This window comes from Crotalus tigris, unplaced genomic scaffold, assembly GCF_016545835.1.
Source record: "Crotalus tigris isolate CLP2741 ecotype Arizona unplaced genomic scaffold, ASM1654583v1 scf7180000018306.2785112, whole genome shotgun sequence".
NCBI lineage: Eukaryota > Metazoa > Chordata > Lepidosauria > Squamata > Viperidae > Crotalus > Crotalus tigris.
In genome coordinates this window covers 2,649,804-2,667,885 of record NW_024096934.1, presented here as the reverse complement: position 1 = coordinate 2,667,885, position 18,082 = coordinate 2,649,804, and the positions used below count along the sequence as shown (strand labels likewise).

Genomic DNA, 18,082 nt, shown 5'->3' with positions numbered 1-18,082 from the left:
TGCTTTGGATAGTATGAAGCCTTCTCCCAGAAGGTAACAAGGAAAACAGGTTGTGAAGAGGATGTATAGAAAAGATTGAGGCTGGTTGGTGGGGAAAATGACAACTATAACTATGTTTGATCTTAGTTAGAGTACTTTCCTAAATGTAAGATATTCGTGCAGGACATCTCTAGAGTGGAAGGGAGTGGTCAACTATAATAAGATAGCACTTATTAAGATTTGTACTTACATGATAAAAACTCTGCTGTTTGTGGACAATGTAAAATAGGTTTTGAGGCTTTATCAGCATCTTGTCTTTTTTGACCCTTCCCTCCAGTGGATGCTTATGCTGTGGCAGGACAGCATAGCTTTTTCTTTTACACAGAAACATGTTTGTGTGTGTTTGTGTGTGTGTGCACACATACAAATACATCATGTATGCTCAATCCACGGTGGAAAGCAATTTGGATGGGATTCACCCAATTTGCATGTTACTTACTCAAAAATAGTCACTAATATTCATCTCCTCTTGGTTTAAGGTAAGCAACACTGCTTTCTTTAGTCCATGTTATGTTGTACTATGAACTCTACTGGAATTCTCCCCACTACAGCCTTGTGTTAGGGCTACATAACTGGATTACAGATGGCAGGAAAGTGAAATAGAAGATAGTAATGCAGTGAGATGCCTTCTTATTTGGCATATGGTGAGAACATGACAAAAGAGAAGTAAACATATATACACAACCCTCATATTTATATATGAAACTTCTGCGGGAATATGGCAGTGGCCTCATAACTGGGTGTTCAATTCAGCTATCCAGGCGATCGCTTATGGCATTTGCTTTGTGCAGATCTTCTAGAGAATCAGAGAATGCATGTGTTAGGCAATCTTGCACAATATGTTTAACAGTTTGCCTATCAGCACCACAGTTGCAACGAGGGGAATCTTTCCATCCACACCAATACAGGGTAGAGGCACTTCTTCTAGTATCACACACCTAATTCTATTCAATTTCAATGAGACAGAGCAAGGCATGTTAAAACCACGTGATGGGCAGTCCAGAAGAAGATACCATTCCTCTCTCTAGGCAATCTTGGGTTAACCTGGGTAGATATTAAATGAATATCTGTTTTCCCTGCTGGTTTACAGGATTTCAAAAATAGTGGTGCCCTAGTGACACTCTAGTATTTTTGCAGTCCAGATCTGTAACCCTACTTTTAAATCAATGATTCTCAACCTGTGGGTCGGGACCCCATTTGGGGTCGAACGACCATTTCACGGGGGTCGCCAAACAATGCAGTCTGCCATTTTTCCCCCCTTTTCTTTAGCTGTGCTACTCTCTTTTATTCTATTGGCTTTTGAAAGCCAATAGAATAGACTCTCTTGAATAGAGTCTAATTCTATTGGCTTTCCAAAGCCAATAGGAATTGTCCAGGCTGTCTCTGCCCTGCTGAGCCTGCCAAAAGTCCCATTCTGCAAATGGTGCTGCACCAGTTGAGTAGTCCTCAACTTACGACCGGTTGAGTAGTCCTCGACTTACGACCGGTTGGGGGTCGCAGCATTAAAAAGGTTGAGAACCACTGTTTTAAATAATCACATGGTTTCCCTATTACACTCTTTGCAAGCATTCAGTTCATTTCTGAAGTCTAAATCTAAGGATTTTTTCCCCCCTAAAGGACTGGGTATCACTATGGCTATCATAGTGAATAAGCTGTCCTAAGTCATCCAAAGAGAATATTAAAATGCATTAAACCAGGGGTGTCAAACTGCCGCCCGTGGGCTGGACGCGTCATCCAGAAGCTGCGCCCACCCCATTGCCGGCAATGGCAAAACCATCCCGATACAGTGCGCGATATCACGTGACATCGCGAGTTTGACATGTCTGCATTAAACTAACAATATTGCTAATGGGTATCATGTCCATTGCCCAACACAAGAGGCACTTCTAAAACTTTTGGGGCTGGCAAAATAATAAAGGAGCAGCAGATAAAAAATGTCATTCATTTTGAAATAAGAACAGTAATAGTAGTAGACATAATACAATACCATTCTGTATGTAAACAATGACTTTATTGCATGAAGCTACTAAAGACATTCAGGCATAAGCTATGAAATAGATATTTTCCACATTCCATCAATCCCAGAAATAATAACATACAGTTTTATTCATGATTTTTCCATCAAATTATTTGTGATGGAAGTGAAAGCTCCCCTGACATAACAGCTTACAGAAACTTTCGGTGATCAGGAATCAATCTGAGCCAGAAATGGCTCAGAAATTCAATTCTCTTTTTTTAAAAATATTTTTTTAAGAAAATTATTTATTTTTGAAAGAAAACTGCCTTAAATTTTAATTTAATTTGAAACTTAAAATTAATTACATTTTTATTTACTTAATATATTTTAATTGAATTAATGTAAAATTAATTTAATTCTAATTTAATTTATACTTTTTATATTTTATATTTATAAAAGAAATTCAGACCACCTCTGTTTCTCCAAGCACCTAAAATTGTGCTTCAGTTCAATCAATCAATTTTTATTATGGTCACAGACCAGCATTATGCTTCAAAACACATATCCCTAGAAAGGAAAGCAAATGGTGGCCTCTTTTAAAATGAAAGATGGCCATGGAAAATATTTTCTAGCAAAAAAAAATGTGACCCTATAAAAATAATTTGAGCATATAAGACTTTAATATCATGACTTCTCACATATCATGTGAGAAGTTTTCCCAGTTTTCTATGCAGAATTGTTAGTCCTAATTTTCCTCAGAAAGCAGAATAACTGAAAGTATGAGGTTAAAGAAGCTATGTTAGGATTTTGATGGGTACAACAGTAAAATTTTGATTCAAAGCCACTAGAAGGCAGTACAGAACAAAAAAAGAGAGACTGAAATATATTGTTTCAGTATTTGGGTTGAGTGTCTTATTAGCTGGCAGCAAAAACTTCAGATTGCTATTTTTCAGACCTGGCAGCTTTCAGACATGTAAACTACAACACTTAGAATTCTCCAACAGATTTTGTGTTTCACTTTGCAGCCATTTTGTGGTCACCCGGTCCAGCTATGGTGGCCAAATGCAGGTCTTCCACAGCTCAGATCCCCACAACTGCATTGGGATTACATCTCCCAGAGTTCTTGTCAGCCATGCTGACTGGGAGTCCTGGGAAATCACAGCCCCAAACTATTTGGAAGTCCCCAACTTGTCTTAAATCAGCTGGAGAAGAAAACTGAAAGAAGAGTTTGAGGGGCTGCCACAAAGAAGAGGGGTTCAAATTATTCTCCAGAGCACTAAAACCGCCCCCTGCCCACCCTGCCCCGCCCGCCTGCAGGGCCCCACACCACCTCCATGGCCTACTGCAGCAGATCACCCAAGTGGCCCTGCAGCACCATGGCAGCTATACCCTCTGCCCGCTCCCTGCAGCATCATCTGCGCATGATGGGGCGTGAGGGCGGAGTCTTGTCCCTGCTTCCCAGCTGCCATGTCCTTGGCTGCACTGCTCCACGTGGGCTGCGCCCAGGGGTGACTCTCCTCTGGGGGGGCTGCTGGTGAGGAGGGGGCCATAGGGGGAGGCAAGGCTGGGGCGACAGTGCACATGCCCACAGAGAGGCTATGAGTGCCGCCTCTGGCACGTGTGCCATAGATTCACCACCACTGGTATAGGTTATCCTGCTTGATCAGAGGGCTGGACTAGAAGACCTCCAAGGTCCCTTCCAGCTCTATTCTATTCTAAAGAGAGGGAGGCAAATAAAAAGAAATGAAAAAAAGTTGTCAAGAGCAAATTGTAACTGAAATACAGCATTGCACTAAAATTAGGACTTGGAATCCTCTTGGCTTCTAAAATAGCTGAAGATATATAATCTCTAACTAGCCACCATGGTCAATGATATTTCTAATGGTGGTCATAGCTATTTCTAAAGAGCTTGTTGGAAATGCACTGGCAGGCCATTTACGCAGGCAACTCTGACCCGCTGGGTGGTAAGCCAGCCCCGGTAGGAACAGGGAGGCTCAGTTCCTCTCCCTGTCGAGCGGCAACGGGTGAGCTCAAACAAGCTATTGCTGTCGTAGTAATTTTCACTTGAGTGAGTCCCCCCATTGTTGCAGATGGCATCCACTGCTGTATCTTCCCCATGGATGAAGGTGTTGACAGGTTTACACTTGACGTTCGTCATACTTCTTCGTTGCATCATCAGGTTGCAATAGAGCCTGGGATCCAGTACGTTGGACTTTGCAGCAACATGCTGCCGGTGGAATTTCTCATGACGGGTTTCTCTCTGGGCAAGAGTTGGCAAGGATCCCAGCAACAATGTCACAAAGAGTACCAGTACTGAATAGGTCAACATCTGTGGCATGGTGTCAACTCCACCTACAAGAGAAAAGAATACAGACCATAAAATTAATATCAGGGTGAGAATTGCACCCCAACTATCCATTGGCAGAAACCAAGATGTTTTTGGATTTTCAGAACTTCTGAAGAGTTCTAGATCAGTGTTTCTCAACCTTGACAATTTTAAGGCATGTGGACTTCAACTCCCAGAATTCCACAGCCAGCATTGCTGGCTGTGGAATTCTGGGAGTTGAAGTCCACATGCCTTAAAATTGTCAAGGTTGAGAAACACTGTTCTAGATTGACAAAAGGTGTTGGGTGTGGCCAGTCTAGAGTATAGAAAAACTAGGGATGACATGATAGCAGTGTTCCAATATCTCAGGGGTTGCCACAAAGAAGTTATTGTCCAAAGCACCAAAGGGCAGGACAAGAAACAATGGATAGAAACTAATCAAGGAGAGAAGCAACCTGGAATTAAGGAGAAGCCTCCTAACAGTCGGAACAAATAATCAGTGGAACGGCTTGCCTCCAGAAGTTGTGGGTGCTCCATCACTGGAGGATTTTAAGAAGAGATTGGACAACCATTTGTCTGAAATGGTATAGGATCTCCTGCTTGAGTAGGAGGTTAGACTAGAAGACCTCTAAAGTACCTTCCAGCTCTGTTCTGTTTGATTGATTGAAGGTTGGCTATTCTTGGATGCAAATCATTGCCATGTTCCCCAGGCATTGGCTGAGCTGCCCTGATATCCTTCATCTTAGATGGACATTCAGGAAAAGATTGTTACAAGAGAATAGCTTTTTTTGAATGAAAAGTGTGGAGTATATATTTTTTCCTAGAATTCACAGTGACAAAAACAAAGCTATTGCCAAAAAATTCAACTGATTAAGGTAGTCCTTGACTTACAACAGTTCATTTAATGACCGTTCAAAGTTACAACAGCACTGAAAAAAGTCATGTGTTCACACTTATGATCATTGCAGCACCACTTCAGTCACATGATCAAAATTCAGATGCTTAACAACTGACTCATATTTATGACGGTTACAGTGTCCCAAGGTCATGTGATCACCTTTTGTGATCTTGTAACAAGCAAAGTCAATGGGGAAGCTAGATTCATTTAACAACTGTGTTACTAACTTAACAACTGCAGTGATTCATTTAACAACTGTGGTAAGAAAGATTGTAAAATGGGGCAAAAGTCACTTGACAACTGCAGTGGAAAATTTGGGCTTAATTGTGACTGTAGGTCAAGGATTACCTGTATTGAAAAGAACAGAGGTGATATTTTCCTTACTACTCTATCACTGCAGTACCACTTTAACCACATTTTTATTTTTATTGGCTTTGATCTTGTTGTTAAGATAAATGGAGTATTCACTCATGCACTGCTGACAATTTTGTATCCAAGTAACTCTGAGTTGGAAGGGAGGGAAGAAAAAGTAGGCCAAAGATTTTTTTTTTAAAAAAAAAGATATGAGTAAGGATAGTCTATTAAATATTCATCCCATTTTCTGTAACCTTTAAGATTAAGCCGCACAAAATCGCTTGTCTTACAAGATTTCTTTATATCTATATATCTTCATCAATCTTCTAGAATATATCTAATAGCAGGAGCAATTAAAAACGTTAATCAAAATAGCGAAGGAAAAAAAGTAAATAAAAGTAGATATTTAGCACTGTTTGGAAAAGAAGAAATAAAATTTTATTTATTGACCTATAAAGTAGTTCAGCTTAGGCATTGTTTGCTGAACTTAAAAACTGCAAGCTTTCAGGAGGGTATTTGAAGAAGAATCAAATGAACAGGAGGAAGAAACAAAATGTGACAACTGCGTTTGAATGCATCCTCCTGGTTACAGAGCAAACAAAGTGTAGAAAGAAATTCTCAGATCTCCTAGCCCAATTATTCTAGATTTCATGCAGAAATTACAGTAGATTTGAACCAAATCTGGGAAATACATTTAGATTTCAAAATAGGGAACAAAATAACTTCTACTCTAGAGAAACTGAAGTGGAAGCTAGTATTGAAAGAAAAATATTCAGGTCCAATCCATGCTGGGAACAAGAAAAATGGAGACTTTATTGAGTTGCCAGAAACTTCAGTGACACAGCATGTGCTTCTGGGAGTGGTGAATTTTTATGCCTTCTTGGGCTTTTGGAATTGTTCCTGTTCTTGTGGCATTGTATTTGAGGCTCTTCCTGTTCCTGTTCTTGTGGCATTGTATTTGAGGCTCTTCCTGTTCCTGTGCAATGAACTTTGACCTGGGGTCAGTGGTGGGATTCAAATATGTGAACAACTGGTTCTCTGTGTGGATGCCACTTCCAGAAGTTCATTCTGGGCCTGGGCGATAAAAAATTAGCTACCAGTTCTGTCAAACTGGTGCGAACTGGCTAAATCCCACCACTGCCTAGGGTTCTGTGTGCCCTTTTGATATTCTAATGGTGGTGGGTTAATCCTCCTAAAGGTCATGTTCCTTGGAGTCTTTATTCTTCTAATCCCATCAGCTCAAACCTTCTCTGGGGTTATGGCTGAAGGCATTTTGCTTATGGCCCAGTCTTTCTGAATAGATTACTGAATCTGCATTTCTAAAAGGTAGTATCCTGAGTTTCTACTTGGGGCAGGTTTCTAGGGCCTGGTTTCTAGGATTTTTCTATTATTACTTTGGGGAAATATAATATTCTGTCTTTTTTAATATCCCCCCAAAATATTTCCTTCTCTAGGAGGGTAGGTGCTGACTTCCAACACTAGAAAGATGCTGTTGGAGATCCTGTGGAATGGATTGGATGCAATAATGCAAATAATAATAATAATAATAATAATAATAATAATAATAATAATAACCCCCAGTGAGGCACTACCTTGACGTGGTTGTGGGGCTTGTGTACTCTGAGGAAGATGAGAGCTATGCCAGAGGTTCAACCATACTGGACAGGTCTCATCAGAGGAGTCAGACAAAGAGTGTCTCTCCCATAAAAAATATGGTGAGACGTAAATTGCAGAATGCCATACCGGCTCGGACGTCGCCCGGGTTAACAAGGTCCGCACTAGATATTGGAGTTCCTGGATATCTGGTGAAAAATGGGTTACAGGACTCAGGACTGTTGGCTGAGCAACCAGGGCCAGCAGCTGCAGAACTACTGGAAGAAAAGGTGTTTACCCGTCGCAGATACACAGTGATGGAAAACAAAGAAATAATGATCTGTTACTACAGATCAAGTCCAACAAGAAGAGGATATCTAAAACGAATGCACCAGTTCTGGAAAGAACAACATCCAGAATCAGAAATAACAGAACAGAGACTAGCAGATCAACGCCGATTTATAACACGAAATAAAATATTCACAGAAACAGAATTGGACGAACTGCAAAGGTTTACCCAGGGCAAAGAAATCAAAGCCTTACCAGAAGTAATTCAGAATGTAGAGGCAAACCAGGGGGAGTTGGAAGTGAAGGAATCTAGCAGAGATATACAACTGTTCTCATTTGGAAACCAGGCACCTCTACCTCAGGAAGAACAAAACCCTCTAACTAAAGAAATAAAAGAATTGAAACAAAGAATAACTGAGCATCTAGAACAGCACAAAAACAACAGAATAAGGCTACCTGCAATGAAGCTTGTTCCAAAGAAACAGCTAGCACAAGCAGTAAAAGATGCAAATACTGCAATATCAAGTATAAGCACCAATTCACTGCAAGAAACAAACCAACTAATGTACAGCACAGCTGCAGTTATAACAGAATACCTGGGATGCAAAATCAACAAAGAAGAAAAACAAACAAACAGTGCACCAGAAAAATGGAAGGTTAGACTAGAAAATAAGATCAGCAAGTTAAGATCACATGCAAGCAAGCTAGAACAGATGAAAGAAAAGAAGCTGAAGAACAAGAAGACCAAAGAATACCTAATCAAGAAATACCACTTAGAAACAAGGAAGATCAAGGAAGCACTGGAAATAATAAAGCAACAAATAACAGCTATAGCCAGGAAAATCAGTAGATATGAAGCTCGAATTGCAAACTATAGGCAGAACCTCCAATTTCAATCCAATCAGAAACGTTTCTACCAATCCATCAATGGAGAAACTGCAAGGAATCAGCCAGTACCTGACAAGGAAGAAACAGTGCAGTTCTGGAAGCAGATATGGGATAACCCAAAGAAATACAACAAGGATGCAGCTTGGTTAAAAGAGATGGATGCAAATAAAACAGAAGTTGAAATGAAAGAACTAGTAATAACAACAAAAATGGTAGAAAAAAGAGCAAAGAAAATCAAAAATTGGTCAGCACCAGGTGAAGATGAACTGCATGGGTTTTGGTTGAAACATCTAACTGTTATACACCCACTCATTGCCAACAGTTCAACAATATACTACAAGGTGGAGAAATTGAAAAGTGGCTAACAACTGGGAAAACCTACCTAATAATGAAAAATCCAGCAAAAGGGGCAACACCAGGTAACTACAGGCCAATTACCTGCTTACCAACAACTTTCAAATTACTAACTGGTGTAGTAGCTGATGCAGTGCAACAGCATCTAGTTGAAAACAATCTCTTTCCACCTGAGCAGAAAGGAAACCGCCCCAATAGCAGAGGAACAAAAGATCAACTCCTAATAGACAAAATGATCTTGGAAAACTGCAAGAGAAGGAAGACCAACCTGAATGTGGCATGGATTGACTACAAAAAGGCATTTGACTCTCTGCCACATGATTGGATAATAAAGTGCCTAGAAATAACAGGAGTCAGTAGAAACATCAGAAAATTTGTGCAAAGATCGATGGCACAATGGAAGACACAGTTGCAGATCAATGGTGAGAGGCTGGGAGAGGTTAATATCAAGAGAGGAATATTTCAAGGAGATTCATTATCACCATTACTATTTGTTATTGCACTGTTTCCTCTGTCAACAATACTGAATAACTCAGGACATGGCTATCAAACATCAAAAACATCTGCCAGACTATCCCACCTCCTTTACATGGATGATCTGAAGCTGTATGGAAAAACATCATCTGAAATAGAATCGCTGCTCAACACTGTCCGTATATATAGCCAAGATATTGTAATGGAGTTTGGCTTGGACAAATGTGCCACACTTACTATCAAACAAGGAAAAATAATGAAAACTGAAGGAATCAAGATGCCCCACGAAAATAACATTAAGAGTCTAGATGAGGAAGAGTACTACAAATACTTGGGTATCCTTCAAGCTGACAACATCAAGCACACTGAAGTCAAGAAAAAGATTAGAGGTGAATACATCAAGAGAGTGAAGAAGATCTTAAAGTCCAAACTCAATGGAGGAAATACCATAAAGGCAATCAACACCTGGGCAATCCCAGTCATTAGGTACACAGCTGGAATAGTGGACTGGACTCAAGCAGAACTAAAAGCAATGGATAGGCAGACCAGAAAAATAATGACAATGAATCATGCCCTTCATCACGCAGTGACATTGATAGACTTTATCTACCAAGGCAAATAGGTGGGCGTGGAATGCTACAAGTACATCAGATGGTTGAAGAAGAAAAAATGGCTTTGGAAGAATATCTGAAGAACAATGATGAAGATGCACTGAAATTAGTATATCAGGAAGGCTTACTAACTACTGGAGAGACCAAACTGGCCTTCAAGAAAGACCAAATGAAGAACAGAATAGAGGCATGGGAAGACAAAGCACTACATGGCCAATACATGAAAAAAATAGCTGGGAAAGCAGATAACAATAAAACCTGGCAATGGCTAAGAGCAGGAAAATTGAAGAAAGAGACCGAGGGACTAATTCTGGCTGCACAAGACCAAGCCTTAAGGACAAATGCATACAAAGTCAAAATTGAGAAGACAGCAACAGACAGTAAGTGCCGCCTATGCAAAGAAGCTGAAGAAACAGTGGACCACTTGGTAAGCTGTTGCAAGAAGATTGCACAAACTGATTACAAGCAGCGGCATGACAAAGTAGCAACAATGGTGCATTGGAAGATCTGCAAAAAATATCATTTGCCTGTAAGCAAAAACTGGTGGGATCATAAAATAGAGAAAGTCATAGAAAATGATAAAATTAAACTGCTCTGGGACTTCAGAATTCAAACAGACAAGCACCTGCAACATAACACCCCAGACTTAACAATTGTCGATAAGAAAGACAAAAAAGTCTGGATAGTGGACGTGGCAGTGCCTGGAGATAGCAGAATAGAAGAGAAAGAACTGGAGAAGATAACAAAATACAAAGACCTACAAATAGAAATAGAAAGACTGTGGCAAAAGCAAGCAAGGGTAGTACCAATAGTCATAGGCTCCTTGGTGCAATCCCAAAACAACTGGAGCACCACTTGAACACCATTGGCATTGACAAATTCGCTATTAGTCAATTGCAAAAGGCGGCCTTACTAGGAACTGCTTCCATCCTGCGACGATATCTGTAATACCATCAAACATCCACATCTGCCTATCCCAGGTCCTGGGTAAGGACTCGATAGGTAGACAAAATGCCAAATCCAGTCTGAACATCTCGCTGACTGTGCGATGACCCATAATAATAATGATAAAGCTGGAAGTTACCTTGGAGGTCATCTAGTCCAACCCCCTGCTCAGGCAGGAAACCCTATACCATTTCGGACAAATGGCTGTCCAGTCTCTTCTTAAAAACTTCCAGTGTTGGAGCATTCACAGCTTCTGGAGGCAGGTTGTTCCACTGTTTAATTGTTCTAAGTGTCAGGAAGTTTCTCCTTAGTTCTAGGTTGCTTCTCTCTTTGGTTAGTTTCCACCTGTTGCTTTTTGTCCTGCCTTCAGGCGCTTTGGAGAATAGCTTGACTCCCTCTTCTTTGTGGCAGCCCCTGAGATATTGGAACACTGCTATCATGTCCCCCCTCCTCCTTCTCTTCGTTAATCTAGACATACCCAATTCCAGCAACCGTTCCTTATATGTTTTAGCCTCCAGTCTCCTGATCATCTTTGTTGCTCTTCTCTATACTCTTTCTAGAGTCTCATCCACAGATAACCACAGGTGTCCTGATGCAACAGAGAAGTGGCCATTGTCTGGCATCTGAGGGCTGTCACTTCCTGCAGTTTTATCATAATTGTGATTCTATCAGGTTTGGAACTGCTTCAGAAGAACTGGGAGCCACTTTTCACCCTCCTGTACTCTTTCCAGAGTCTCAACATCTTTTTTACATAGTGGTGACCAAAACTGGCCCTTCCAACTTTGATTTTCTGATCATTAACCAGGAGGTCACCCTAGATGCCTTCAAAAACATTTTCTGTGCCTTCTGATTCTTGATTTATCTTCCCCCTTTTACCCACCATGCCTCAGAGAAAATCTTTAGACATTTTAGGAACTCACCCGAAACTCTGAAACTGGATCACTCCTCCTTTTGATTTTTCTCAGTTGTTTTGCAGGAAAAAAGCAGACACGTTTTTTTCTGTGAGCTGCGTTTTCTCCTTTGTAGAGCTGGGTGGAGGCAAGGAGAAGGAAGAAAACAAGTTCCTGAAAAATCTTAAACTGCCAAAATGTTTTGCAATTGGGCCTCTTTTGGAAAGGCGAGACCATCAAAAGGGAAAGCTGGTTCTAAAAAAGGCTGATTTTTTTCTTTCTTTCTTTAATCTTCCTTGATGTGTTTGGGATTTTAACTCTGTATAAAATAAATTAGGTAGTAAGCTAGCCTGCCCTGCAGCTGACAGAGTTTGAGTTAAAGAAAATGTGTTAATTTAACTTTTTTTCTCCCTCTCTTAACAAGGGGAAGAAAAAACATCTGGAAGTGATTTAGTGGGTAAGGAAAAAATAAAACAGGAACAACTTGTTACTTAACAGTTGTTAAGTGCCAATTTTAGGAGGACTGCTGGGAATGGGCTTGTATACAGTTAACAATGAGAAAAATCTGTCTCAGCTGTATCTTTGGATGAAAATAAAAATAAGTCTGCATAGCAGAAAAAGCTGATTATGTGATCCCAGGACATGGCAACTATCATAAATATAAATCAGCTGCCAAACATCTCAATTTTGATCAGGTGACAGTGGGGATGCTTCAATGGTCGTAAATGGAAAACAATCATAAGTCACTTTTTCAGTGCCACTGTACATTTGAATGGTCAACAAGTGCAAACAAGTGCAAGTCAAGAGATGATGTTAACAACAGATGATGTTATAATTTTATTAGACATTATGTTTGTGTGCTATAGACTGCTTAGCAGTCTTCTTAGAGAGCTAATATATAGTCAGCACATTATATAAGCCTAGCTGGGGTGGTTAGCCCTTAGTTTGGTGCTTGCCCAAAGCAACAGGATTAATTTAATTTTGTGTGGTTAAGGAAACAGGTGGGCCTCTGCATAAACACTGTGCCTATTTGTGGGGATAGCCAGAACAGAAGCAAACTAGAAAATGGTTCAAAACTCTGTGTCAAGAATGAAACTTTGGCAGCTATGTACCTCTTCATTTCAACTTGCCATTAGAATAAGGGGGGGAGGCATTGCTTTAGAATTGGTTAGATGGGGAAATGAAACCTCTATGATTCCGCTCAGTGCTTTTTTTCTAAAAAAAAAAAAAAAAAGGGTGCCGGGACTTACACACGTCATACAACCCGCTTTGCCTACTCTATAAGGTTCCATCCAAAAAAGGTGCCAGAACTCCGTTCTGGGCGTTCTGTGAGAAATAAAGCCCTGATTCTGCTGAAGACCATGAAAGCTTGAAACCTTTCCAAGGACACTGCAGCAGGTGTGGAGAGGAAGCAGACGGTTCCCACAGCAAAGTGAAATTGTTTGCATGACTTACCTGAGAGGGTGGGAAAAAAGGCAGTGGTGGGATTTAGCCAGTTTGCACCAGTTCGGTAGAACTGGTAGCTAATTTTTTGTTGCCCAGGCCCTTATTTGAATCCCACCACTGAAAAAAGGAGTTAAGATAGGTAAATCTTCCCCAGTTCTGTTTCCAATGGTGTCAGTGGTTTTGATATTTGAATGGCTTTGTAAGATAGCTACCAGATCTAGGATTGCCTGACACTGGTTCACCAGGGCTTGTGTCAATATAGCTAAAGCATATTAATTGTTGTACACTTTTTCCTTCTATTGGTTGGTTTTGTGTCCCTTCCAAGTAAAGAATCTAGAGATCCATCAGGCTGCTGTCTTGTTTCAGAAGAGGCATTCACATTTAAAAGAAAAAGAATAAAACTTGGTGCCACCACAAACAGTATCCTGATGTGTTCAGAAACAATGAATCAAGAATTATTTAAGAACAGAAATTTTAGTCGGCTTAATGCAGGATGAATCTGGTCATCCCTTCTTTGAAAAAAACAAAAGTATTTAAAAAGAAATAAGGCCATACAAACAACAGAGATATGATGCAACTTTCTGATTTTTTTTATTCATTTATTTACAACCATATAGTGTAGGGGTTATTGTAGGCTTACATAACCTTTAGGATATTCAGATTTATGGTTTTGTACTAGCTGTAAGGTAAAGAGACAATAAAGCAGAGAAAATATCTAGGAAGGTTACAATGACAGCTGCGTTGCACAGATCATGAAAAAGCCTTCAGGAAATGAGTCACAGGATCAGAAGAAAATGAGATATTTTCCATGGAAGAGCATCCATCTTGAAAGAGACACTATCTGATCCACTCAGATCCTCTTAAAATACTGTTAAATCTGGCCTTCCTCATAGTGCACAGGTAATCCATTCTCACAAGCGATGACAATATATCTAGGCGAAGTGTTTTCCCTGTATTCACAAGGAGGGAGGATAGAGGATCCTCTCATTTTGCAGGTAGTGACCCGGAACTGCTGCAGGCTACGCCGCAGACTGTTTCCAAAAGGTGTTCCTTCTCTTCCACACACAGCAGTGATTCTGTTCTTTGTGTCATGGATAAAAGTATTCAAAGGCTTGCAACTGGGGCTGGTCATCCCCCGGCTTTGCATCATTGCATTACAGTAACTTTTGCGCACATTACTTTTGGGGTTATTGTAGTGCTGCCTCAGGAAGATTGGATAATCAGCAGCAAAGGTGCCCAGCATCATGATAACGGCCAGGACTATGAAGTGCCCAAGGCCAAATCCCTTGAACAGCATGATCAGCTCTGCCACAGAAAAAACGGAGAAGATGCATGAGTATCTCCACCTGACAACAGTCATTGAAATATCTAGCACTGAAATGGACCTTTCTATTTTTGCATATATGGAAAACATTTGACATCTAGGAGGCATCTCAGACTGACAAGCAGTAGTGTCAGACCTGCCCCAGCCTGGCCCTCAGGAAAGTTACACTCTTGAATCCATTGAGTTGAATCAAAAGAGTTTTTACTGACAGAAACTGGAAGCAGTAAAGTCAGAAAGAATCTAAAAGTCCCATGGAAAACATAAAGCAATTCTTTCAGTTTCCCAATCCCAAACCCCCTAACCAGTCCACCGGCAGCCAATGTGAAGCCAAGAACGCTGAGGTGCTAGGCAGATAACAGTCCACACTCAGGGCTCAGTGGCCTTGGAACCTGGCAAAAACTGGCTTAGAAGGAGTCCATCCCGTCTCTGAAGACAGTCCCCTTCCCTAATTCCTGAGCAAACAGCAGAAACAAAAAATCCTAAGCATGCCATCCCCCCCCCCCCAGCATAATGACAGGACATCAGAATATGAATGATAGATCTGACAAGTAGTTGACATTTGAAATAAATTTCAAACACATTGGGTATAATTCAAAGATAATCTTTAGCGAAATATACATTTAAATCCTTGCAAGAACTCCTAAGAGATATTAAGCAGGGAGGGAATTTGCTTCAGAATTTGCCCAGGGATTTTCTAAGGAGGCTACACTCCTTGCAGTTGAAACAAGCAACTGAAAGTTTTCCAGACTCTCATATTCAGACAAACTACATTAGTTTCAGAGCTGACTTTTCTCCTTGACGAATAGAAGGGCTCTTCACACATCCTTGAATTGGCAAAAATGTCTACCAATGTAATATTGTAATGGTATGTGGGAATGGCCTTGGGAGATAGAAGAAAGAACCACAGGCTAGGTAAGGATCAGGTAAGAGGCAGCTGTGCTGCTGTGATGTCCTGCATCCTAGATGGACATTAAAAAAAGCAGGGTTGGGATGTTGTAATAGGAGAACTTCTATGAAGGAATGTGGGCAAGGCAAGTTTCTCAAAAGGGACCCACCCTACTTTCTTGGACTGCAGAGATGTCAAGGGAGAAATGTACTTTCAGACTAATGCTGAGATACACTATCAAATACACCTCTAAGAGAAAAGAAGAGAAATACAGATCTTAGAAGCCATATAAGACTGACACTTGCATCTTAACCTATCCCTCAGCACAAACCCATATCTAGCTCTTCTTTTTTTTTAACAAAATTTTATTAAATTTATATAAGTAAGGAAAAATAGGAAAAATACAGGTATGGTAAACGGAAGGGTAAAAAGGAAAGGGGGAGGGGAAGGAAAAAGGGGATTAGGGTAAAATAAGGATAGGTAACTAACATTTTGATGATACAATTACTTTTTCTGATTTACTGATTTTTATTTGTTACTTTTGATTGTTAGGATTTATTTTTTATTTTATTTTATTTCCTTTTTGTGTGATTTTATTAGTAGTGTTTACTTAATAGATTAACATATTTGTTTACTAATTATTTTTAATATGTTACAGCAGTGGTTCTCAACCTTTTTAATGCCGCGACCCCCAATCGGTCGTACGTCGAGGACTACTCAGCAGGTCATAAGTCGAGGACTACTCAACTGGTGCAGCACCATTTGCAGAATGGGACTTTTGGCAGGCTCAGCAGGGCAGAAACAGCCTGGACAATTCCTACTGGCTTTTGAAAGCCAATAGAATAGACTCTCTTGAATAGAATGAAAGGGAGTAGCACAGCTAAGGAAAAGGGGGGGGGAAATGGCGGACTGCGTTGTTTGGCGACCCCCGTGAAATGGTCGTTCGACCCCAAATGGGGTCCCGACCCACAGGTTGAGAACCACTGTGTTACAGTTTAAGCTTTGTTAAAAATGGTTGAATATGATACTTACTTATTATTATGAACCGGACGGTTGCTTGTTTGTTGAAATATGTGATTGTACCTTATCTAGGTCTTCTGAAGAGACCTAGATTGATGAAAAGTATTTTAGATAAACATTGACGGTTGGCTATTCCTAAGTGACTGCATGCAAACCACTGCCCTGTTCTCCAGGCATTGGCTGTGCTGCTGTGATGTCCTGCATCCTAGATGGACATTCAAAAAACAGGGTGGGATGTTGTAATAGAACTTCTATGAAGGATATGAAAAGTCAGTTTAATGGAGTTAAATTTTCTCTCAAATGGACAATGACAAAAAGGTCAACTGAGTATTAAAAAGAACAAAGACGGTGTATTCATTAACTATTTGCTGATGTACTGACAGTGTTGTATACGTGTAAGTCTGTGAGTTGGAAGTATGGACAGATAAAGAGGGCCAAAGACTGAAAAATAAGGACACAAGTAAGGATATTCTATTAATCTTTCATCTCTTTCTGTGGACCCTTTAAAGTTAAACTGCACAAAATTGCTTGCCTTTACAAGATTTATTTTATAAAATATTCTTTATCAATCTTCAAGAATATATCAAAAAGCAAGAGCAATAAAACAGTCATCAAAGCAGCAAAGGAAAAAAGAATCGATAAAAGTAGATCTCAAGCATCTTTTGGAACAAATCAAATAAAATGTTCACCTATCAACTTTTAAAATGATTCACATCAGCCACTGTTTGCTTAAATTAAAAATTCCCAGCTTTTAGGAGGTTCTTTGAGAGTCAAATGAAAAGGAAGACAAAAGAATGGAAAGGCTGAGTTTGAACATGCTCTCAGGGTTTCAGAGAAAAGAAAAGAGAAGATAAATTCCCAGATCTCCTACCAAGAGATCAACAATTGCAAGCAGTAGGTAGAAACTATAGGGAAGTAGATTTGAGCCAAACCTGGGAAGTGTATTTAGATGTCAAAATAGGGAAGGAGAAACTCCTCTAGAAAAAGTGAAGTGAAAGCTAAAAAGATCCTATTCGGGATCCTATGGAATGGATTGAATGCAATAATCCTACAGTAATACTCCTTCCAATTTTGGTTTTATGATTGTCTGTCAAGGTTGACTAGGAGTCTGGCCTAGATGCCTTCAAAAACATTTTCTGTCCCTTCTGATTCTTGATTTTACTTCCCCTTCTACCCATCATGACCCAAGTAAAATCTTTAGATATTTTAGGAACTCACCTGAAATTCTGGGGCTGTTTTGATTTTTCTCAGTTGCTTTGCAGGAAAAAAAGCAGACAGAGCTTTCTCTGAGAGCTGGCTTTTCTCCTCTGTAGAATGTGTGGTTGGAGGCAAACAGAAAGTAAGAGAACAACTTTCCCTAAATCCTAAGCTGCCAAAATATTTCATAATTTAGTCTCTTGGGGAAAGGCAGGACTACGAAAGGGTAAATTTAATGAACAAGCAACAGGGCAGAAGAATAAGCTGGTTCTAAATGCATTGCTTGTTAACAAGAGCATCTGGCTCTTTTTTTTTTTTGGTTCAGTCTTCCTTCATATATTGAGATTTTAACTCTGCAGTAATAAATTAGGCAGTAAGATACATACCCTGCCTATGTATCTAGCGATGTTAAAGTCAAACAAAAATACAGAATTACTCTTTTATTTTCCTAATAATAAAAAAAAATCTGGAAGTGATTAAGTTGGTGGGAAGAAAATAAAACACTAGCAACTTGTTATTTAAAACAGGTTATGTGCCAATTTTAGGAGGATTGTTGGGGACAGATACTAGATGGGTCAACTTATTCTCCAAA

General features: G+C 40.0%; 2 protein-coding genes across 3 annotated transcripts; both read right to left on the bottom strand.

The window, feature by feature from the left end:
* Nucleotides 1–3,625: 3,625 nt before the first annotated feature.
* Nucleotides 3,626–12,014, bottom strand: LOC120311028 (ribonuclease-like). The gene is made up of 2 exons (XM_039350145.1): nt 11,648–12,014; nt 3,626–4,348 (listed from the first exon to the last, which is right to left on the bottom strand). The coding sequence occupies exon 2, from the start codon at nt 4,332–4,334 to the stop codon at nt 3,897–3,899; it is 438 nt and encodes a 145-aa protein (XP_039206079.1). The 5' UTR covers nt 4,335–4,348; nt 11,648–12,014; the 3' UTR covers nt 3,626–3,896.
* A 1,616-nt stretch (nt 12,015–13,630) lies between these two features.
* Nucleotides 13,631–17,700, bottom strand: LOC120311029 (ribonuclease-like). 2 transcript variants are annotated; one of them, XM_039350146.1, is made up of 2 exons: nt 17,512–17,643; nt 13,631–14,368 (listed from the first exon to the last, which is right to left on the bottom strand). In XM_039350146.1, exon 2 carries the CDS (start codon nt 14,358–14,360, stop codon nt 13,935–13,937), a length of 426 nt encoding a protein of 141 aa, XP_039206080.1. In that variant the 5' UTR covers nt 14,361–14,368; nt 17,512–17,643; the 3' UTR covers nt 13,631–13,934. The 2 variants fall into 2 exon arrangements, 1 of the variants encoding a protein (XP_039206080.1); XR_005557507.1 differs by lacking the exon at nt 13,631–14,368 and adding an exon at nt 16,304–16,380 and having other exon boundaries at nt 17,512–17,700.
* Nucleotides 17,701–18,082: the final 382 nt, after the last annotated feature.